The sequence below is a fragment of the Lepisosteus oculatus genome, chromosome 2 (assembly GCF_040954835.1).
Source record: "Lepisosteus oculatus isolate fLepOcu1 chromosome 2, fLepOcu1.hap2, whole genome shotgun sequence".
NCBI classification, from domain to species: domain Eukaryota; kingdom Metazoa; phylum Chordata; class Actinopteri; order Semionotiformes; family Lepisosteidae; genus Lepisosteus; species Lepisosteus oculatus.
In genome coordinates, this window is record NC_090697.1 from 9,938,562 (window position 1) to 9,960,090 (window position 21,529).

General features: G+C 37.7%; 1 protein-coding gene across 7 annotated transcripts in view; it reads right to left on the reverse strand.

Annotated features, from left to right (window-relative positions):
• The window catches only part of ralgapa2 (Ral GTPase activating protein catalytic subunit alpha 2), a 195,566-nt gene that overhangs the window by 104,220 nt on the left and 69,817 nt on the right, over positions 1-21,529 (reverse strand). For 4 of the 7 annotated variants that reach the window (XM_015354267.2, XM_015354291.2, XM_015354273.2 and 1 more), the window contains exons 16-25: positions 20,616-20,780; positions 16,763-16,903; positions 15,362-15,487; positions 13,445-13,545; positions 13,048-13,138; positions 12,166-12,339; positions 7,674-7,832; positions 5,801-5,994; positions 5,308-5,406; positions 3,687-3,842 (exon numbers count right to left, since the gene is read on the reverse strand). In XM_015354267.2, coding sequence (XP_015209753.2) covers positions 3,687-3,842; positions 5,308-5,406; positions 5,801-5,994; positions 7,674-7,832; positions 12,166-12,339; positions 13,048-13,138; positions 13,445-13,545; positions 15,362-15,487; positions 16,763-16,903; positions 20,616-20,780 — 1,406 coding nt within the window. The remainder of the gene's footprint in view (positions 1-3,686; positions 3,843-5,307; positions 5,407-5,800; positions 5,995-7,673; positions 7,833-12,165; positions 12,340-13,047; positions 13,139-13,444; positions 13,546-15,361; positions 15,488-16,762; positions 16,904-20,615; positions 20,781-21,529) is intronic. The other 3 variants (XM_015354284.2, XM_006626136.3, XM_015354310.2) reach the window with 3 other exon arrangements.

Below are 21,529 nucleotides of genomic sequence, written 5' to 3' on the forward strand. Positions count from 1 at the left end.
ACTGATCTTGAAAATTATACTTTAGATATAGAAACTTAAATATAGAGGAATTATCAGATAAGTGCATCTAGAAAAATATTTTCTTTGTTCCTCCCCACTCTCCAATACAAAGAGATGGGACCTTCGGGGTTTATTTTGGTTGTCTTCTTGTTCTTGGTGCAATTAAACACTAAGAGTAGCTTTTATCAATATTTGTGGAAGAAACTGAATTTTGACATCAGGGTATAGTTTGCTCTACATTATTGAGCAGAGAGGAAAAATGCTTTTTACTTTAACATATGATGCAGAGTTGTACTTTTATGCTCATAACCATAATAAAGAAAAAATAAAAAAGTGCTCTAGTAATAAGCAGTTTGGCACTTGTTTTTGTTTTTTTTATTTTTCTCATCTAAATTGGGATTTCATTTTCTCTACTTCGTTCAGAGATCAAGACCATTTTGATTATTTTCATAGGAAACAGGCTCCATTTTGTGTCAGCAGTGTAATGTCTTTGCATAAAAGGTAATATTTATTTTAATTAGTTTGATTTTAATGCTTAAAGAATAAACAGTGCACTGTATGTAATGATTATGTTTTTTACATCTGTTTAAAATAATGGATAAAGTGTCAAAACCCCAAGAAATATTTTTCTAAAATTTTTCAAACCATTTCAAAAAAGAAAAGTGACAAAAACATTAGTTCAACTCAACAAACTCAGCATCTTTTATATTTGCTGCAGTAAAAACGAGGTTTCATCAAAATATATTTGATTCTCTAAATGCCATTTCCACAATTCATTCATCATGCATTGCAAGTATTACATTATCCTAAAGGTCACAGCCATAACCTGTAACTTAAAACGTTTACTTAGCAGCAGATGGAAGTCTTCCTTACAGTATACAGTACAGTATATACTGTACCTAATTGTGATAGGATCTCATGTGTTCAAAATCCCAGTACTTTAATAAGTACTGAGAGAAAGAGAGAAAAAGAAAAGATTACAAATGCAAATAAAATCCCAAACACTAAATTTTCTTCCTATATAAAAATATGGCAATCCTCAAAAATGACTTTTTCAAAAGATACCTTGTTGTTGTTGCAGGACACCATAAACGTGGTTAACTCAGCACACAGTATTAATTATTATTACTAATTAACAAAAGCAAAAAAAAATACATTTCTTTACTACAGTGTTTCATAATATTAGTTTTCATTTTTTATATTTAGTCTTTTGAGAGACATGAACGGGATTCTCGCATATTTTCACATCACCACTGTCATTCCTAAGTAAAAAATCAAAAGATATAAAACTAGCCATTCTGAATAATGTCTAACAATGCATTTAATCCTGTGCTATTTTAATGATAATAAGGCTGATTCCTGGGCAGTACTCTGCTTAAGGGTATATTTAGTAAGGGGTTTAGGGAACAGACGATTAAGTACATACTGTAAGCCACTGAAATGTGGTATCACTCAATGGCATTTTTTGTAACATGTTGCTGTGTGTGTATGGAAATATGATGTACAAATCAAAACAACGAACAAGCAAAATACATAAAAGCTCAATCTGGCATTACTCTGAATGATACAGAAGCATGCTGCTTCTTGCACTAATTTCAGCCTGGTGTCTATTAACAGCTCTCATGCTCACCTATAAGGCCATGCATGGCTTGGCACCTCAGTACCTGTCTGAACCATTAACGCCCCACTCCCCACCTCGCAACCTTCGCTCTTCTAACTCTGGTCTCCTAACTGTCCCTCAAGCCCGTCTACACTCTACGGGCCTTCTCCTTCTCCTGTTGAGCCCCCAAGCTCTGGAACTCTCTCCCCAAGGAATCCAGGCTCAAAACCTTCTTCTTTAGAAGAGCCTTTACTTAACTGCTTCCACTCTTTACCCCTCTGCTCCTACTGTACTTAGTACCACCATCCACGGCTTCCTCTGTGTATTGTAACTGTGTTTTATTTTGTATATTGTTTTTTTTTTATTTATTGTTGTTGTCATTCTGAAAAGCGCTTTGAGAAGCCACCTCTAAAGGCGCTATATAAAATAAAGTTATTTATTAAATTAATTATTTATTACATTTTTTATTAAATAAAATTATGATTTATTATTATGACATCTGTAAATGAAACCTATTCCCGTGGCTATTCGCACCAATCCCGCAAGCACAATCAACGCTATAATCTTAGCCTGATGCTCCACAACCTGCTAGTTCATACACTGATCATTTACTTTTGGGTATAATTGAATTTAATAATGGCTCTGAAGTCTGAAACATATGACCACAGCTCTTGACAAATGGCTTCTTCTGTGACCTTTCTGGAGTCGTGTATTTGTGCCAGCGCCGCTTGATGAACTGCACAAGGCTTACACTCGGGAGTTTCCAAGGGTACCCAACAGCTTGGAAGCTCAAACCAGATACCGTGGAAACCTTCCAGACACGGGCCAGGACTTAAGAACATAAGAATGTTACAAACGAGACAAGGCCATTTGGCCCAGTTAGTAAGTTTGGTTGCTAGTGGCGACAGTACATGATCCAAGGATTTGAATTATCATCTACCCATCTGGAAGAAGACAGGGTATCCGTTGTTTTGACAACAATGCTGAGCATCTTATTCCAGACTCTCACATCACTGACAATCCATCTTGGTCCCTCCCTTCACGTTTCCTGAGTATGCAGAGACTCTAAAGACTCACTGTGGCTTCCCCTCTTTAAAGTGCCTGACTGACCTACTTCCCTCCTAATGGTTCTGAACAGCCGGAGACAAGTTTAACTTGGGTTTACATATTTTATTACAGATAATTGACATTATTTCACACATCAACATTACTGGACCAGGGATTTCATCATTTAATTGGTTGTGTCCGCTATGCTCAAGAACCAAACCGTCAACATAATGACAACTGCACCACCATGAGGAGTGAAAAGAAGAAAAAAAACTCCGCTCACTAAAAAAGGAAGCAAAATAAGACACAGCTGTGAAGATTAAAAGATAAAATTAAAGAAGATTCCAGAAAGATTTAGAGAAAGTGCATGTGTGCCCCCCACATGTGAATACTTACAGTATGCCCTGTTAGAAGCAATAGTTAAGAAGAACAGTCTGGCAATTTTTGCACAAGAACAAACAGTAGATTGACTGGGTTTATGTCTTTAAAACTCACAAAAATAATGCTAAGCAAAGCAATTTGGACACACTGTGCAACCAATTCAGAGAGGGATTTTTTTTTTGTTTACTTAAAAACGGTTTTTATATAGATCATTTGCCAGGAGTGGTAGCAGCTTAAATCTTACAGCACACTGCCATCTAGTGGATACTGCAAGAAAAACAGCTCTGCCAAGAAAGCACATCTTGCGTGATACAGCTCTTGGTAAATGTCACCATGCAAACTGTGTAACCTAGAAAGTGTAAAGTGTAAAAATACAAGCATTAGAACTCTTTAACATTTATATCAATAACCTGACAGGTTGATAATACCTATCAGACAACTTCTTCAGAATATTGTCTTATTGGCCACTTATTATGGAACAGTTATTGTTACAGGGTGCATGTGGTCACCTGGTAAAGTGGCCATTAGGGAACAAATCTGTCCAGCAGTGCTTCTAAGGGATGAAAGGGATGATCAGCATATCAGTAAAGCAGGGGGAAGAGAAAAGAGAAAATTTAAATCCTTACACCATACAGGGAAGACAGAAGCACTGATTTACCTGATCTTCGCTGGTAAAGGCCTTATGCATGACGTGGTAGAAGTGTACAAGGAAATCAGAATTGGGAAGAACATCCTGATGTTTGGTCATCATCTCGCAGATCAGCCTGTAGGCCTGGAGTTGCCCTTCTTTGAACTGAGGAGGCAGAGCTGTAGCCTTCAAAATGTGAGCATTTAAAGAAAAAAGTCAAAATTGATATCCAGTATATGTATCAAAAATCTAATTAATCTGAATTAAATGTTCAATTATTTCACTAACAAAATAATTTCAAGCAGAAAGTAGCACAAAAAGAGCAACTTTTCAGCAGATTGAGAACTAATGGATAATGGATACAAAATGGATCAAAAACAGCATGCAGATAAGGGATTAAAGCCCATATAGAGTTGATGCAATTAGCGGAGTACCACAGGGGTCTGCATTACAAACACTGCTCTTCTTAATTTCTATCAAGTTCATGGGTGACACCAAAGTGTGGATTAGCAAACACCGTAGAAGCAGCAAAGGAAATTCAAAATTCAAAATGAGCAGATGACACAGAATAGTAAAGTGCATGAAACGTGTTACATGTAGGAAGAAACAACAAACTATAAACACAAAATGGGGACAGCTGAGCTGGAAGAACAGTTTTAGGTACGATGGGGGGAACACATCAACAGGCAAACAGAATGCTAGGATACTTAGTTAAAAAGTAAAGAATTTAAAAAGGGATGTTATTCTAAAATCGTGCAGTGCACGAGGAAGACTTAATTTATAGTATTGTGTACAGTGTGAACAAAGAAGACCCTGTTGCTCTAGAATCAGCTCAGAAAAGAACGAGTCAGCTGACAAGCTCCCCCAAAAAACAAGACCTGATTCAAGTTCTCAAATCCTCGAAGGTACTGACAAAAGCACTAGAGAAACAACAATGAACACAAACCAGAGGTCACAAGTGGAAACTACGGTGGCATGTTTTTAAAACGGAGAACAGGAGGCACAAGTTTGAGAGAGCTATCCAGCATAGTGTCATAGTTGACACTACGGCATCTTTCAAGAAACACTCAGATGAGATCTAACAACCAAACAAAACAAAAGCTACATGGCCTGAGTGAACTCCTTCCATCTATAACCTTTTATATGTTAAATGTGTCCCCGATGCTAGATTTTCAATGGGAAAACTCCGATTAGTTTTACTGTCTCAGACATCAAATTACCTTGACCAAAAAAAGGAATAGTCTGTGTCAGTAATTCATCTTTACTTCTGTGCCACGAACTAGCCCTGCCCAAGCAAGACTAAGGCAGTACCCTGGCGTTTGGTGTAAAAGTCAGAGAGAATGAGAGTGACCCAGACTTTTTTCCCCATCCAACTAACTCTAATGCAGTTTTTATTCAAATAATTAGCACAAAAATGAGTAATCAATAATCTGGTAACAGCCCTAAAGTTTTTCAACACTAAAAGTCACATGTTCCTTCAATTCACTCAAATCCGGAGGTACTGTTATGCAATTGCAAAGAAATAAGTGGTTCAAAGAGGAAAAACAATAATCGGGGAATGCTAGGAATTCAGAAATATAATAATATACATATCTGAATTGCCTTGTTAGGGCACAGCTAAAACTATCAGCACAAGCACTGTGCATCTTACCTTAAATAACCAGGATGCAAACATCCTCAGTGGTGGAATAAGTACTGGTCGAGGAGGAGAAGACTGATTATCAACACTTATTCCCTGGTTGTCTCTGATCTAGAATAATAAACAATATGATTGGCAAATCACATTGATGAAATATTTCTATTCAGCCATTCATGTTTAATTGAACTGTGCAGAACGGCAGCTTAATATCAACATAATCTATTGGAAAATGCCCCTATTTTGATGCATAAACCCATTTTAATGCAGGCATGTGCAGGTGAATCAATTCTGCAGGAACTGAAATTCTGGGGAACATCTTAAATATAACAAATTACAATCTAGCTTTAAAAATGAGTTATGACCTCACAGATTTACACACAGATTCCTCACAGATTTAGTTGAAAACCATATTTTCTGTTAATTGACAAAAGCTAGTTCTTATAAGACCTGTTATGAAAAGACTGAAAAGTTAACATGGACTGTAGGTATCTGTGAGCAATGTTACCTTTGCCAGCTTGTGCCACAGCTCATAGAGATAGCAGAACACCTTGGCATGGATTTTGGGGCAGCGGATGCAGTTGACGTCTCCCAGAATTCCCAGAACTCTTCTCCACAGCACAGCTGCAGAGTCAGGATGCCAGCCAGTGAGACTGCCCCCAGCAATGATACTAATGTCATCAGCCAGGCACTCGCTGCTATCTGCAGAGTCACAGTGGAAATCAAACGTAGACGGTTTAATCTACATTTTGCTTTCATTTCCCCTGATGAAATACCAAATTACTTGTGCAATCTGTGATGAGCCAGAAGGAAACATTAAAAATTGGTGAGTTTTCTTTATAACACTAACAAGAACTCTGTTAAGCTACAAAGAAAAATCTCAGTGCTGAAACTGAATTAGGAATAGTGGTCTTTATCGGTGCTCAAGGGAAGCACTGCTGTTACAGGACACCTACAGTAAGCACCTAGATCATTCTTTTTTCTCTGTGAAAATCTTTGAGTACAAACTCAAAAGGCAAGGTGTAATTTTTTTTAAGATATTGAAAAAAAAAAGCATTTTGAATTGCATTCACGTTGTTGACAGATCACAATGTCAAGAATGAACCAATCCATATCTTAATTTAACTTGTTTTTCAGGTTTCTGTTTTTACTACTGTGACAACTTGTAGGGATTACAAAACAGTATAACAAAGTTCATTGGCCTAAATATTGCACATGATTTTGCTATAGAATTCCTACACATCATTGCTTGCTAGATGTCATCATAAAGCTTAGAAGAATAACACAAAAAATGGAACTCTAGTTCCATTTCCATCTAAACTTTCTGCTCTTCAAGAATGAACATCTGTAAGCTGAAACATTTTAATAATGTCCACGAAAATGAGTAAAATGCATCTTATGCACATTTCCTGCACTCTTTTAAGAAGCATACAACTACTGTATAACAACCACCAATGAAATATTCAGGTCCTGAAATATAAAGCTCAAATAACCTATAAAAATGTATTTCTCTGTTTTTATCTGCCTTCCACAGTGTAGTCTTGGCTTGGATGCTATATTTTCTGGAACATAATATAGGAAACAGAAAACTGAACTGGGAAATAAAGCAAAGAAGTGTTGAAGTAAGGACAACTGTATGCATGATCACATTTACGAGTGCACAAGCCTGTGCAGTGGCCTAGTTGTGCATTAAATATTTTTCAACACTTTAAGTAAAGATTTTGCACATGATAGTGGAAGATAGTGCCCCCTAATGAAGTCTATGAGTGTTCAACCAAGCACACTCCTTAATTCTACCATCTTAGAAAGCTTTGTTATTTTTATTTATTTTTGAGGTTGCATCAACTAAGCTAACGATTTTCCCTTGGAAGAAAAACGAGATTAAATCTGACACTTGGGGCATTCTGTCAAGAAGCAGTAATGGCGCTAAACGTTTTCCCTCTTGTTTTCAAATTAAATGATAAAGACCACAATTCACCAGAACTCCACAGGTAACACACACAGGGTCTATATGGACTTATATTGAGGAAATCATGTAATGTTGGGGGGAGAGATTCTAGCAATAGCTCACCAGAGCACTAAATAAAGCAGCGCACATTGCGATCACAGCTGATAAATGAAAGGTAGGTTGATTTGCAACATAAAAGCTTCCACTTAATAATAATAACAGTGCACATAACAGAATGATTGGAGGGGTGTGGCACATCTCGCTAAATCACAGCACAGAAGCAGGCAGTCTCTCGTTTCATTTTGCTAACAGCCAAGCACATTCACCCAACTGCTTTAACACCCCACCAATAAGTGCTCCTTCCCAGGACAGTCAAGCACAGAGAAATTCCACGGACAGATAAATCAAGACTTGGAAAGGGACAGGAAAGTACCCAGGTCCTCAGGCATGTGCAATACAGACTGGTGCACCGTCTCCTCCAGGAGTGGGGGGCAGTCCTTGCAGTCAGGGTGCGCTAGCAAAGCTGGTGAAGCAGAGGGGAGCTGGGGGTGGGAGGAGGGAGCAGAGTGGGGAGGAAGGGCACAGTCAGAACCTAAACAGGGAGGAAAAAAGAGCTCTGCTTAACAAGAACACCAAATATACAGGCATCCACCAGGACGTCTTTTTCAGTCATGAAAGCTCCGCTGAATCCTGTCTCCTCAACCGCAAAGTACAGCTCCCCTTTTGAGTGTGAATTCTGTTGCACTGGCCTTTTGTTTCGCAAATGAAACCATGGAAAGTATTAACCGCAAATATCACCAACCTATGAGTACAGGAGTCATGCAGTACTAAGCAAAAAAGAAAACATTCCTTTTTTTCCCCCGCATCAGTCTGTATTATGGAATCAAATTGTACCTTATCTAAAAGAAAATGGTAACATTTCTAACCTCGTAAAAGAAGTTTATATTCCTTAATATAAAAGGAATGCACATTTAATACAGGGATTTTCACAAATCAGATGCAAATATTGATGGAAGGGAAACGGGCTTCAGCATTGTAAGAAATGTAGATTTTTCACAGCAGAAAGGTTCAGAATGATCAATTGTCATTTAAAATAACTGCATTCAATGGGCACATTTCAGACTGTGTGTACTGCATAAATAAACAGAAGAGTGCTTTAAAAAACGCCATAAAGAGATGTATGGGCCTGTATTTAATAAGGCATGCTTTGAATGCAATTCCAGTAAGACAGGTGAAGGATATGGCCGTGACAGGAATAAACATCCCATGTTACCAGCTGCTGCTCCTTTCTCTATTCCCTAGCTCCCTGTCCGCAGTTATTTAAACACTCCTATTCAAAGCAGCACATTGCAAAAACCCCTGTTGTTTCCAAAGTGGAACACACTACCGGCACCTGGAGATCTTAACTGATCACATAACACAACGGACAGATAAGCAAAATGGAAAAACAATAAAGGTTACATGAACCCAAGCTGCTACTTCACCAGCCCGCCAATCACAGCAGAGGAGTAGGCAGACATCTCATGTCGGGTTGCAAGTGAACAAACAAAGGAAAGCACCGGTAATTTCTCAAAAGTATGTAAAAGCACCAAAATATCTGAATCAACCTCAACACTAATGTAACATAATAAGTGCACCGATTACTAGCCTTAAAAGACACTGTGCCAACAGGCACTGTAGTAAATCATAAAACTATAAATAAGCCCAGCCACTCTATTCCTTTATAAATATCCTTAGTAATAAATAAGAACATAAGATAAACTTTATTGTCCCCTGGGGTAACATTTTTATGGACATACAGTGCTTCTGTACATCTGAATACATCACAAAACATTACACATTGCATCTATTGTACATGCAGAAAATAGTTTGTTATAGCATAAAATAATAAAGCTGAAAAGACCAAATCAAAAAGATTTGAACACTTTTATATCATGTGAAAAAAGGAGTACAGTGTGTCGCACCCTGAGAGCACACAGCATTCTTGGGATCACAGAACTGGTGAAACCCAGGGATGACTCCAAGTATTCTAATATGTATATTGATCAAATTTAAACTGATCAGCTGATGGTCAGAGTGTTGATACTGTATATGTAACAGTAACACAAGAAACATCATCAACTAGATAGGGCTACTCAAGTTGTAGCTCTTCTAGTTCACTAAATCAGTAGTTTGACGCAATCGGAGCCGTAACTGATATATTGACTCTGCTAATTTTCAAAAATAGGCAGAAGGCAAATACCACTTTCTACTAACTGAAGTGTTTATTCACTGGAATCACACTGTAATCAGATTAAAGAAAGTAAGGCCAAATCTCATTCCAGCAAAACTAAATGCTGTGGAAACTAAACTCTTGTAATCTGAAAGGGAACATTACATCTTCTCCTAGTTACCACCATAAGACAGGAGTATCAACGTCAAACTGCAAGATGTGAATGACGAAAAACAGGGATCGACAAAGATAATCTGCCCAAGGAATTTTCATGGGATTCAAAACAACGCCACTTACTCTTACACACAAGTGTACAGGTTATTAAGTACAATTTAGTCCAGTATGAGACAGGGGCCAGTAGAGGAAAAATCAAACTGAAGAGAATTAGTATGATCATTTTTAAGGATAAAACATTTCACTAGTTACTTGGAAAGGTACCCCAATCTATTAAAATCTGTCACAGATTTTGTAAACATTAAAACCAGCTAACAGCTCTGTGTAAGAATTTCAACACTGAGACATAAAACTATCTAAACTAACTAAACTTAACTATCAGTATGTTTACAGGTAGAATCATGTCTGTCAGTGAAATATTCAATGGCAGCAGGACACTTCAGGTAATTTTCCATCCCAAAAGTATGCTATAATTGTTTAAAAGACAGTAAAAAAAAAAGAAGTGATTCATCAGTATCATCAAAGGTAATAGAATAGTGCCTACATAAAGCGAGATAGGATATTCTACACATTCTTAATGTTAAGAAAGACAGAAGTGTTGGACAAGAGGGGTGCTTGTCTGAGGAGTTCTGATGAAATCATAGCTGGGAGAGACATGTTAGAAAACTAAACCATATACTCTGGGTATAGAAAATCACCACCCCCTTTCAAAATTGTTGCCCTAAATCCCAAAAAGAAGACAAAATCAGACTTTTACCAGTTTCATTTTCAAATTGTACCTTGCAAGATCCAAGTGAAAAAAGAAAGCAAAATTCCGCAATAAAAAATAAAAAAGTAGAATAACTGGGTTGAATAAGAGAAAAACCCCTGATATCGTTGTCAAGTGCACACAATGACCACTCGTTGCCATAAAGGCCCTGTTCAAAGTTGCCATCGGCCTCTTGGTAGCGTCTCTGCTCAGTCTCCTTCTTGCTCGATCATCCGGTTTGGAGGGATGGCCTGATCTAGGCAAGGTCTGGGTGGTGCCAAACGCCTTCCACTTCTTAATGGTGGTCTTGACTGTTCTCCATGGGATTCTTAAAGCCTTTGAAATCGTTTTATACCCAACTCCTGATTTGTGCCTTTCCACAACTTTATCTCCAAGTTCTTTTGAAAGCACCTTTCTACCCATAGTGGATTCTTTGCTTTGAAATGCACTTCCAAGCAGTAGAATCCTCTAGAAACAGCTGCTTTTATTCTGAACTAATCATAATCACCACAACTGATCACAGGTGGGAGCCAATTAGTTTGTTGCGTGATCTGTAAGGTGATTGGTTATACCCGAACAAGTTTACAAATGCAATTGTAACGTGGTTGTTCACTTATCCAAATAAGGTATTTTACTTTAGGAATATTAATTAAAATGTTTTAGAATTGTACTTTCATTTGGCTAATGTGGGTAACTGTGTGTAAATAAAAATGGAACAAGCCTAATTTAATTTGTTTTTATTTTCAGAGTGTAATACAACAAAATGTACACATTTTGAAAGGGGGTTGTGACTTCCTATACCCAGTGTAGTTCACCTACATTACACACATCGAATAAAACATTAAATGTCTTAACCATATATCTCACTACACTGTAGCTATAACCAGTAAACAATATATTTATATGAAATAAAAACTAATGTAATGTAATTAAAATAAACTAAAATTAAATTATCTTTGGAAATTCACTACATTTTGTTAGGATCTTTATCATTTGAAACTACAGAAATTTCAGACTTATTTGAATGCTGAAGTCTCTGCTAAAATAGTTAGAGGATAATTTTTTTTTAATTACAGCATATGATTCTGTACCCTTTTATCTCTATAATAAATGTCTTTAAATTCCTATTGCAGCAGCATAACTGTGTCTTGTGTATGTTTGCCAAATACATTTTTCTTTTTGTGGTGCTATTAAAAGATAAGAACTTGATATAATATAAAGCATAAATACTGCACCTACAAATTTTAAGCGGTATACAATTCAGTGGACAATACACATTTTTGAAACAGAGGAGATCCCATTGGCATGCATTCATGACTACTGAATCTACTGTATTCAGGCAGCAAGTTCACTGGGAAGTGCATTTTTGCCGTGAAATACATAAAGCTGTTACAATGCCGGACTTTTTATGGTGCCTGTATTTGTTATCCATCTTGAACATATAGTTTTGAGACACTAAATTCCTCTCTGGTGTCCAAAAAGCAGGAATGGTAAAAGCAACTGCCTTGTCACTTTAGTCTTTGTGTATCCCAAAAAAAGGATCACAACTTGAAGTTCCAGCATGGATAGTTCTGATGCATCGTTATAGTACTTACATTACTCATCTAACGCTATAAAAGTCAGGGCTTATCTTTTCAGTTGATATTTTTAATAGGTGAAAGCCTGTGATCCATTGCAGAATGAATTCCAGAAGACACCACAGAATGAAACCTTTGTATTGGTGAAATGACAGTACTTACGCCTTGTGAGCTCTGTGACTATAAATTGTGCAGGGTGTCGGTTCAATAGTACCTGTCAGTGCATCTGTGGGGCTCAGCTGCAGAAGACTTCTCTGTGTGTCTGGGTCAATGGTGACATCACTGGGAGACTGGGAGTCCTGCTCTTCCTCAAAAGCCTGCCATGACATCAGGCTGACATCATTCTCGTTGATGTAACCATTGGAGGTTTCACTGCTCACACTCTCACCTACAAGTTAATTTACAGAGGGTCATATATCAGTGCGCTGCTGTACTATTTGCTGCAAGGTCTTTTAGATTAAATCGGGAAGTAAAAAGTTCCTAGTGTTACAAAATGTGTCTTGTTGTGAGCTTGTTTGTCTTGTTTATACAAAAGCATCGTTTTGTCAAATTTAAAATTCAGTAGAACTTGGAAAATGCTACCAAAGGAAAATCTGCATGTGTTATAACAAGGCTCACAATAAAATTCTGTAAGCTCCCTTTTTGAATTGGAAACAATGCATTAGTAAATTATAAAAACTCAGCTTTTCGGTATGTATCCAAGGTTCTTAACCGCCTTACCCTGAAATTTACACATCAGCAGTAGCATACCAGCACTAGACACCAGCTACCAAAGCGTCTTTCTACAATTTTCAATTTTCTGTAAATTCCTAAAATGTTAATATGTTTACTAATATCAATTGGTTCTTCATCTGTTGCATTACTCATTCAGTACCTTTCCCTGCACTGTTTTTTATTTCAAGATTATATCTCTATATATAGTGTTATAAAATGCTCTAATCTGCATACTTCACTTTGTAACCAAGTTACTTGTTAAACTGTGACACTTTATTGTAACATCTGTGATTATTTTGCAATATGACAAATAACTTTCAGTTATGATCTACCAGTTATTATTTGATTTAATTACATTATGCTGTTGAGAGTTACAACTCACTTTTTTCTCGTAGTCTTGTCTTTCCGGAATGTAAGTGAGAGTCCCCAGGGTATTCTACATCAGGAGGACTGCTACTTCGTCGTACGAGAATCTTGAATAATTAAAAAAATATATTTAGCATTTGGGATACACAGATGGCTAAAAAGACATAAGCAGAAAAGAACTTAGATGCAACCTATACTCCTATACACACATTTCCAACAGTTTTACCACACTACGATCTTTCTAAAGGAAACGGCTAAATACTCAAATAGACAGGTCAGAAGAAAACAAAATGACTTCCACACTGCAGGCAGACGGAATTAAATGTTCAGAAAAGAAAAATAATTTAGCTTTTTGTAGCTGACTGGAAGTTATTGATGTAGGCTGTATCCCAGCCCAAAGCTCAAAGACTCACCACAGGAGGCTCACTCTCTCTTCTCACTCTCGAGGCGTTCTCTAGGCCACAGGTTCTCATGTCTGAACTACTGGCATTTGGTGAATACTCCCTTTTTTGACCTGTAATTATGCAGACATTTGGAAACAACCTCTGAAGAACAGACATTTAGATTTGCTGTTGAATGTGCTACAGAGTTTAGCATAATTAAAATCGAATTAGGTTAACACCAACCAAATTAGTCATGTGTACGAACTCTTAATGAGACCATCTTAAAACATCAGTTATCCTCACATCTGTAATTTGCCCTAAAACTCTCCTCTCTCATAATTTTCTCATTGTTGTGTACTTCAAAAATATATATTTTAAGCAGAGCCAATACAAGATCACCTATCAGATATCTTAAGATGTGAAACGTGTACAGCTAATTTAAATTTTTCTGTCAAAACAGCGTTTGTCTCAATCTCCTTTTTTTGTTTTGTTTATGCCAGTCTGTGACCCTGGAGATGTTAAAATAACTTCACTTCAAATCGGCAGATGAGTCATCATTAAACAGCCAATCCACTGTGTTACATTAATCATGTCAGTTCTGTTAGGGAACTGGCAGCCGGGTCTCGCTGACAGGCTGGTATCCAAGGCTGGTGGGGAGAGCTGAAGTGGTGGAGCTCGGGGGCCGCCGGGGATGGCCGAGGAGCTCGGGGGCCGCCGGAGATGGCCGTGGAGCTCGGGGGCCGCCGGGGATGGCCGTGGAGCTCGGGGGCCGCCGGGGATGGCCGAGGGAGGGTGGGGAGTGATGGAGATTAAGAAAGGGAAATGGCGGCTGGGAAGCGCAGTCTTCAGGGCAGGAACAGATAGGGAGACTGGGCTGCTGTGAGGAAACCCACTGGCCCGGTGCTGGGCAGGAGATTTGATATTATTGGGCGTTTTGGGACAAACTCGGAAGACCTCAGGCAGATTCGGACAGAGGCAAGCTTTCAGAGACGCGGGTCAGTACTGTAAACGCACTGCCGTTATCCTGAAAGCACCTCGATGACAGAACACCACACCAGTGGCGTAACAGGGTTAAAATAGTGAGTTTTAATGACTAATGACTTTAATGACTGTTAATTGAATGAGGGAGGCTGGAATAACAAGCCCAAGCAACTCCTAGGGGCTCCGGGTCGTATTCGGCCCCTTGCCGGACTGTGCCAAGCTTCCAAGGAAACCAAGTGCTGCGAGTTCAGGCTTGTACAGGCATAAAAGTATTACCACAAAACATTTACTTGGCAGATAAATAATGCCATAGATAGCCAGGCATTGTTTAACCTTGACATCCTAGGGATATCTAAAGTTTTATCCAGTCAGATATATCTCTCCACGTACAGCACACCTGGTGGAGAACAGTCAGATGTGTATTTTTCCAACTCTTAAGATCTTTGTCATATATATCAAACAATGTAATTGTCGCAACTGTTCCATGTAACTTGAGAGGAATTTTCTAATATCTTTTCTACCACCTGAAGTCAGCTTCGGGAACCTGATGAAATGATTCTTGCTTAGTTTAGTGAAACATGAGTGTCAATACAGTACAGACGACGGGCAGTTATGAACCAAACGCTAAAAAAAAAACATGCCCCCCAAAAAATGCCCAGCCCCACTCCAGCTACTACTTCTAATAATAACAGGAGCAAAAAGTAACGAACAACAGAGACAATATCAAAAAGAATCCCGAGTGGCTAAGAAAGAGTTCGGCCTACTCAACTGGTTGTAGCAGAAAGTGTCTTCAGCTACTGCTTGAATGTTTGAATGAGCAATCGGCGGGCGGGCTGTATAGCCGGACTCGACAAGCAGAGAGGGAGAACGACAAGCGGAGAGGGAGAACGACAAGCGGAGAGGGCTGCAAGCCGAGCAGGCCCCGCCCGGAGGGGGGCGCCTCTCACCGCCGCGGCCCTACCATACCTTGAAGCGTTTCGGAGAGCTGCCGCGCGATGTCGGAGGTGCTGCTGCTGCGAGGGAGCCCCTGCTCCCCCAGCTCCGCGGGCTCCCCCTCGGCCCCGCCGTCCGCCGGCGGGCACTCGTCCACCTCTGCAGCCGGCAGCAGGAAACACAGTCAGACCCTCCACAAGGGCGCCAGCGCCGGCTGCGCTGCCTTGAGTTCATGTTAGTCAATTAATGAGCGGAGCTTCGCTGGCTTCTGTGTGCATGGGTTATGTGGAAGTATTTATCGCTTGTTACTGTTCAGTAGGACTAAGATGGCTATATTGTCACAAAGGGGGTATGTATGAGGGGTAGAACAAAGATATTTACACTTTATATACATCACCAAATGTATATAAATATGTATACAGACTGTTACTAGCAACCTAACAAACCATGGACAAACCGGATGGACTTTAAGTTCTTATACTGTGCAAAAGTCTCAGACGTTTTGCACTGTTTCCCTCTTTTCACTCAGTATTTTTTCTTAACATAAAACACAACATTTTGTGGCACTCTCCCACTGGGATTTTAGCCATTTTGTTTTCAGATAAGTATTATCTGAAAGATAATAGTAAGATAGTAGATATGTATTAAACAGAGCAAAAAGTAGTCTTGGTGTGTGAAGAACAACATGTCGATGATGAGAAACACCTCCCCATGAGTCAATTAGATTGTATCGGTAAATATAGTTTAACTTTTTGAATGTGATAAAGTTTTGGTTCTGATCAATGTAAATTAAAATTGCTTTTGTTTCTTTTCACCCAAACTAAACAGTGTAATTTTAATGGTAAAAAACGCTACTGGATCATCTGGTGAATTGTTGGTACTTATAATGTACACTGTAACTCCTGAATTCATCTAAGATGTCTGCAATGTAGTGTACTCTATATATCGATTAACCTAGGATATATCAACTACTAAGTCTAACATTTAAATATAGAAAGTTAAATATTTCAACAGCTAATAGGTGGATTGCCTCAGCTGTATGTGAATTGCCTCAGTAACAGTAATTTTAAACTCAAGCACAAAAAAGGACAAAGATAATAAGGATATTTACTTAAATTCTTGCACTAGGTGAATTCTAGCAAGCAGATTCTAATAATCTGTATTTTAGTTCGGATCTTAAGTTTTCTTCCCGATTTCTATTCTTATTCTTTTAAAAGGAGACAAATGAATAAGACATTTAAATGCTTACAGTACATAGCACAGTGCTTCTTAAATTTTGAATGAAACAAAAAGGCTGCTTCTTAGTTGATGCAGCACTTGCAAGATGAACTGTGCATAACATAAAAACATGCGAAGGGAAAACAAACAGAAAACTCAAGACATGCACAGAAAGTGATAAGAAGTGAAGCAAAAGCTGGCTTTCAAGTACACTACCTGAAAGTCTCTGAGAACAAGAGCTGGAAGAGATACCAGGCAAGAAAGAGCTCACAGTGTGTAGAAGCATAGGCACACTTTTAGTAGCAGGCAAAGCCTCGTAAAGCTGCACACAGTTGCTGATAGACTGGCTTCGCTTAGCTTTCGTTGGAAAAGAGTGAGAGAAGGATATATGATCAATATAGAATCCAAACCCAACCCACAATATACATCATCATAATTATACAAATGCCATCAAAGCTAGTCAAGTTATTTGATAATTACATGCACGAAGGGAAACAAAAAAAAATGAAAAAAGATGAACTTCAATAAGTGCTCGTTAACAGAAACCGAGCTGGATTCCAGGCTCACAGAATAATACCAAAGCCTCATGACCAGGAGCTGAAAATACTTTCAGGAAAGACTAGGAAAGGAAAGTCAAGGAACACCTGAAAAATTGACAATGTTATTAAATAGAGACAGCACCCTGAAAACAAAAATTTGGTGAAATAATGACATACAAGTTATTTTTTAATAACAGCTTGTTAACCACAGGGATTTAAAGCAGATGTTTTTCTTTTACTCTATCAGTACCGTCAATATTTAAAATCTTTACTACTTTATAACTCCATAGATACAGAATGAGCAAGGACACTTTCATTCTAATGACACTTTAATGTTTGCTCTACAATGTGTATAAAATGTTGTGAAAGAACTTATCTGTGTGTAAGGGAACAGTCAAGAGCAATGGTGAAAAGCAGTCACAGTCTGGCATTTAATTAAAAACCTTAAAACAATTAATTGTTTTACTAAATGCATTTTAACAAACGAAATACATAATACTTTATATGCAGAACAAATGGTATCACTTTTAACGAAGTATAGATTAAAAAGTATACCTATAGTTTCATGTTTTGTTTTAGGACTATTCTATCTTGTCTGTACTTGAGTCTTAATCTTTAAGAAGGTTATGAAAGGGAAGTATTATGCTTTGCAACAACACATTTTAATTACTCCCTTTTCAGACATTTCATTATTGCTGTATAGTGTATCTTTTACGCATTTTAATAAGCAATTAATTATATTCCTAATGAAACTATTAAGATGGCTGTGTGATTGATGTTTGAATTCTTAAAATGAAGGGGATATTAGTGTGTTTGAAGTTCAATGCATGAAAAATCCAATTAGGAAGAGAAAAGGGAAATCTGAGGCAGCCTGTGTTTTCATCTCACACACAGAGGCAGCGAACTTCAGAGAGCTCTCCTTCAGGCTGAACTACATCTGTTTAAAACTTAACAAGCTCTTAATATTGTCTATGTGTAATAATTTATTATCAAAAATGAATGTATTCAAAAACACTTAGCATTATTCACTGTATTCCCTGTTCTGCATCCTGACTTCACACTGCCTAAGTGTGTTGCATTAATTAAGAACACAACACAAGACATACAGTACATGAAATCGAATGGTATAGAAAGGCAGATAAACAAGTACTACCATCAGAAAAAGGCTAATGTTCACTTTGCAAGTCGCTTTACAATTGTTAAGATTTTTTTTCAGTTTTCAGCTTTTCAATAAAGTTCTTATTTTTAATCAAAGGGAATTAAAATCAAAGAGTGAAAAAGTGAAAACAAAAACACAACCATAATTTGTAACCCAAAGAGGTATTATGACGCATGTATTTATTTCACTTGCATTCACTTCAATGGACATAGTGAAAGCAGTAGGTATACTGATTGGCTTCATAGACAGTCCAACGGCAGATAAGGAGAGGGAATCAGGCACTTGTGAGACGACTCTTTCATCACCACCCTGTCACTTAGAAGTCTTTGATAAACTACAAATAATGCTTTAAATTATTTATGAGGTGACGTGCGCACCCCAATTTGTAAACTGTCAACGGGGATCAGTTCTGTTTAACTACTGACTCTGAAACATGTAGCCTTTCAAAGGTGAAGCTAAAGAGCACAATAGACACCATCTGCTTGCCTTTTGTGATCAGGAATTATCCCTTTAAGAACACGCAGCCACAGCCAGCACCCACTGAAATGCACTGTTTCGCTGTGTATCACAGTCCATAATGCAATCTTGTTATTGTATCAAGCAGAATACAATTTGCTAAGTGAGCCAATTAAACAAGATATAAAAGTAAGATGCATAGGTAATGACTTGCTGAAAACCATACAATAAAGCACTGAATAGAAACCATTATGTTGCTTGTCAGCCTCTACTCTAGAAGATTTCCTTCGACATATGTTGTGATTTCACATTCATGTGATCCTTTTGTGGCGAGCAGTATTTTCTAAAAGATATTTTGCAGCATGTTTGCATTTTTAGGTCACGAATATCAGTTTCATAGACTTGGACAAAGACATTTGCACATCTGAGCAATTTGGAAGAAGAAAATAATTGCCTCTATTTTTTTTTACACATTTTGGAGGGAAACTGCTGTTTTATGATGGCAAGGTAAGACCCAGCATTTGCCAGACTTGATATAAAAAAAACTTTAAAGTAAAAAATAGTCTGCACTACAGTTTATGTTTTCATAACCACCCTGAAAATTTTAAATCTTTTCTTCCAAATCAAGGAATTCATGGGCAGCAGAAGTCACAGAAAAGGGATAAACATGGTCTATTTGGGGCACTGTGTATCAAACAACCAGTTACAGTTTATACTGTAGGTGCCAGAGCAGAAATCCAGAGAGTGGGCCAATATTCACTCTAAAGAACTTTCCCTGGAAAGGGACTTTCACTTACAACCTAAAATTAGAATTAAACTTTGGAATCATAGAATACTTTCACGGTAACTGTGCTGCCAAACACACTCCTTTAGAAATTGACCTGCCCCTTTTCAGGGGTCAAGAACACATTTACTTTTAGAAAGGTTCAACTTGTCACAAACACCTCGTTTAATGAATATCTGCACTACAGCACACTGCCATTCTTGTGATCATGTGCAGTGCAAAAAGAACCCTCCACAAACAGGACTCCTATTTGATTTGTATATACAGTATTAAAAAGTGATAAAGCAACTTCATTGGCTCCCATCATGACCTGGGTCCTGGGTAACTGGTCAGGTTGTTATTCCTCAAAAATTGCAAATCTCGAAAAGGTGATTTCCATCCTTTACTTTAACAATGAAAAGTGACTGAGGGGATTCATCTGCAGTACGTTTGTCCCTTATTCAACTGAAAAAAGGCTTAATTTAGAATGATTATACTGCCATTCATTTCACTATAAGATACCTGCTCACTATTTATGTTAACCTTTTTCCCACAATGTCGTTGAAGGTGTGAAAAAAACTCTCATTAAGGGTTACGGAAAACCTTTGGTGATTTAGACTAACATACTGTACTAGGACAGGCAGCCTAAAAGAATTTATTTTGTGTTGTAGATTACTGGTGTCAAGACTGATTAATAATTCCAAGCAGTATACCAAGAAACCTGTGTCAAACATGCTTCAGGAACAAAGTCTTAGAATGACAGCAGAAAAAAGAACTACAAGGAGGCTTTGATCTTGCCATAAACATTAATGAGAATGTCTCTTCTAATTTTCAAATGATTTCTTACATGGTTAGGCTTTAATGCCATCAACCCAAAAAAAATCACAAAGAAACTCTAAAGCCATGTACCCAATATACAAACTATACAAAGGATTATACTGTACATTAACTGTATCACAGGTAAACATATCGCCACAAAAAGAAGTGAAGCTATATACAGCATTTGAAAGTACAAAATTACTGGGGTATCATATTGAACTAAAGGTTATGTTTTCACTGTAAACCAAAAATCTTAAACTTATCATGCATCCAGATATTATTTTAAAAGGGTTAAAATAACATTTTAAAAACTTAATATGATGCCATCCTGACCTGTGGCTTTTTGGCGAACATTATTTCGTGCTTTCTCCACCCCTGGAGCCCCTGACGTTGTAGCACTTCTGAATCTCATTGGCTCCTGGGCATCTGCCTGATTCTTCCAGCTCAGAGAAAATGACCTGCCAACTGCTGCTGCTTTTTGAGCATCTTGAATCACACCTTAAAAACAGACAATAAACATGTTTACGGGATCTAAGAGTACCCGGCCACCATCTTAAGACAAAGCACACTTATCAGCTTGCTGAAAGGCAAAAAATTATTGAATGGCGAGCGGCTGTACAGTCATACAATTGAGATGCCATACTAGCATATAAGAGGACCACTGTTCCCTTTATATCCCACAATGCCCAAACACAACAGTCACTTCTCAAAACACAAAAAGGCTTTTACCACTTCACTCACTCCTTTCAAATGCAGACAAATGTCACCCATGAGAATTCACTACACTCATAGCCTTGTAACAAGGACTACTCTCAGCTACAATCAACCATGAGCACTGATTATTTTATTTAAAGGAAAATTGATCTGATACTCCTGCATTTTTCACTGTAAATTATGTTTTATCAACTTCCAATGAATTCAGACTGTAGGCCTAACTTAGAATGGTTGTTTTTGTAAGATACCGTGTAACAAAGGACATATAATGATTTTTTCATGCAAATAATCTTGTAGAGCAATGACTCAATTATTCAAATGATCGTAGAATATAACCAATGGAAGTTTAATGCTAAAACTAAGAAGAAATTAAATTGGTTACGTCAATGACAATCTGAATTACATTTTTTCCTACAGTAACTAGAAAAAGTTTGCAATTTCCAAAGATAAATATGTAATTTTCATAATTTTACTATGTTAGCCTTCTTGAATAAAAACCAGTATTTATGGATATACCCAACAGGGTTTATAAT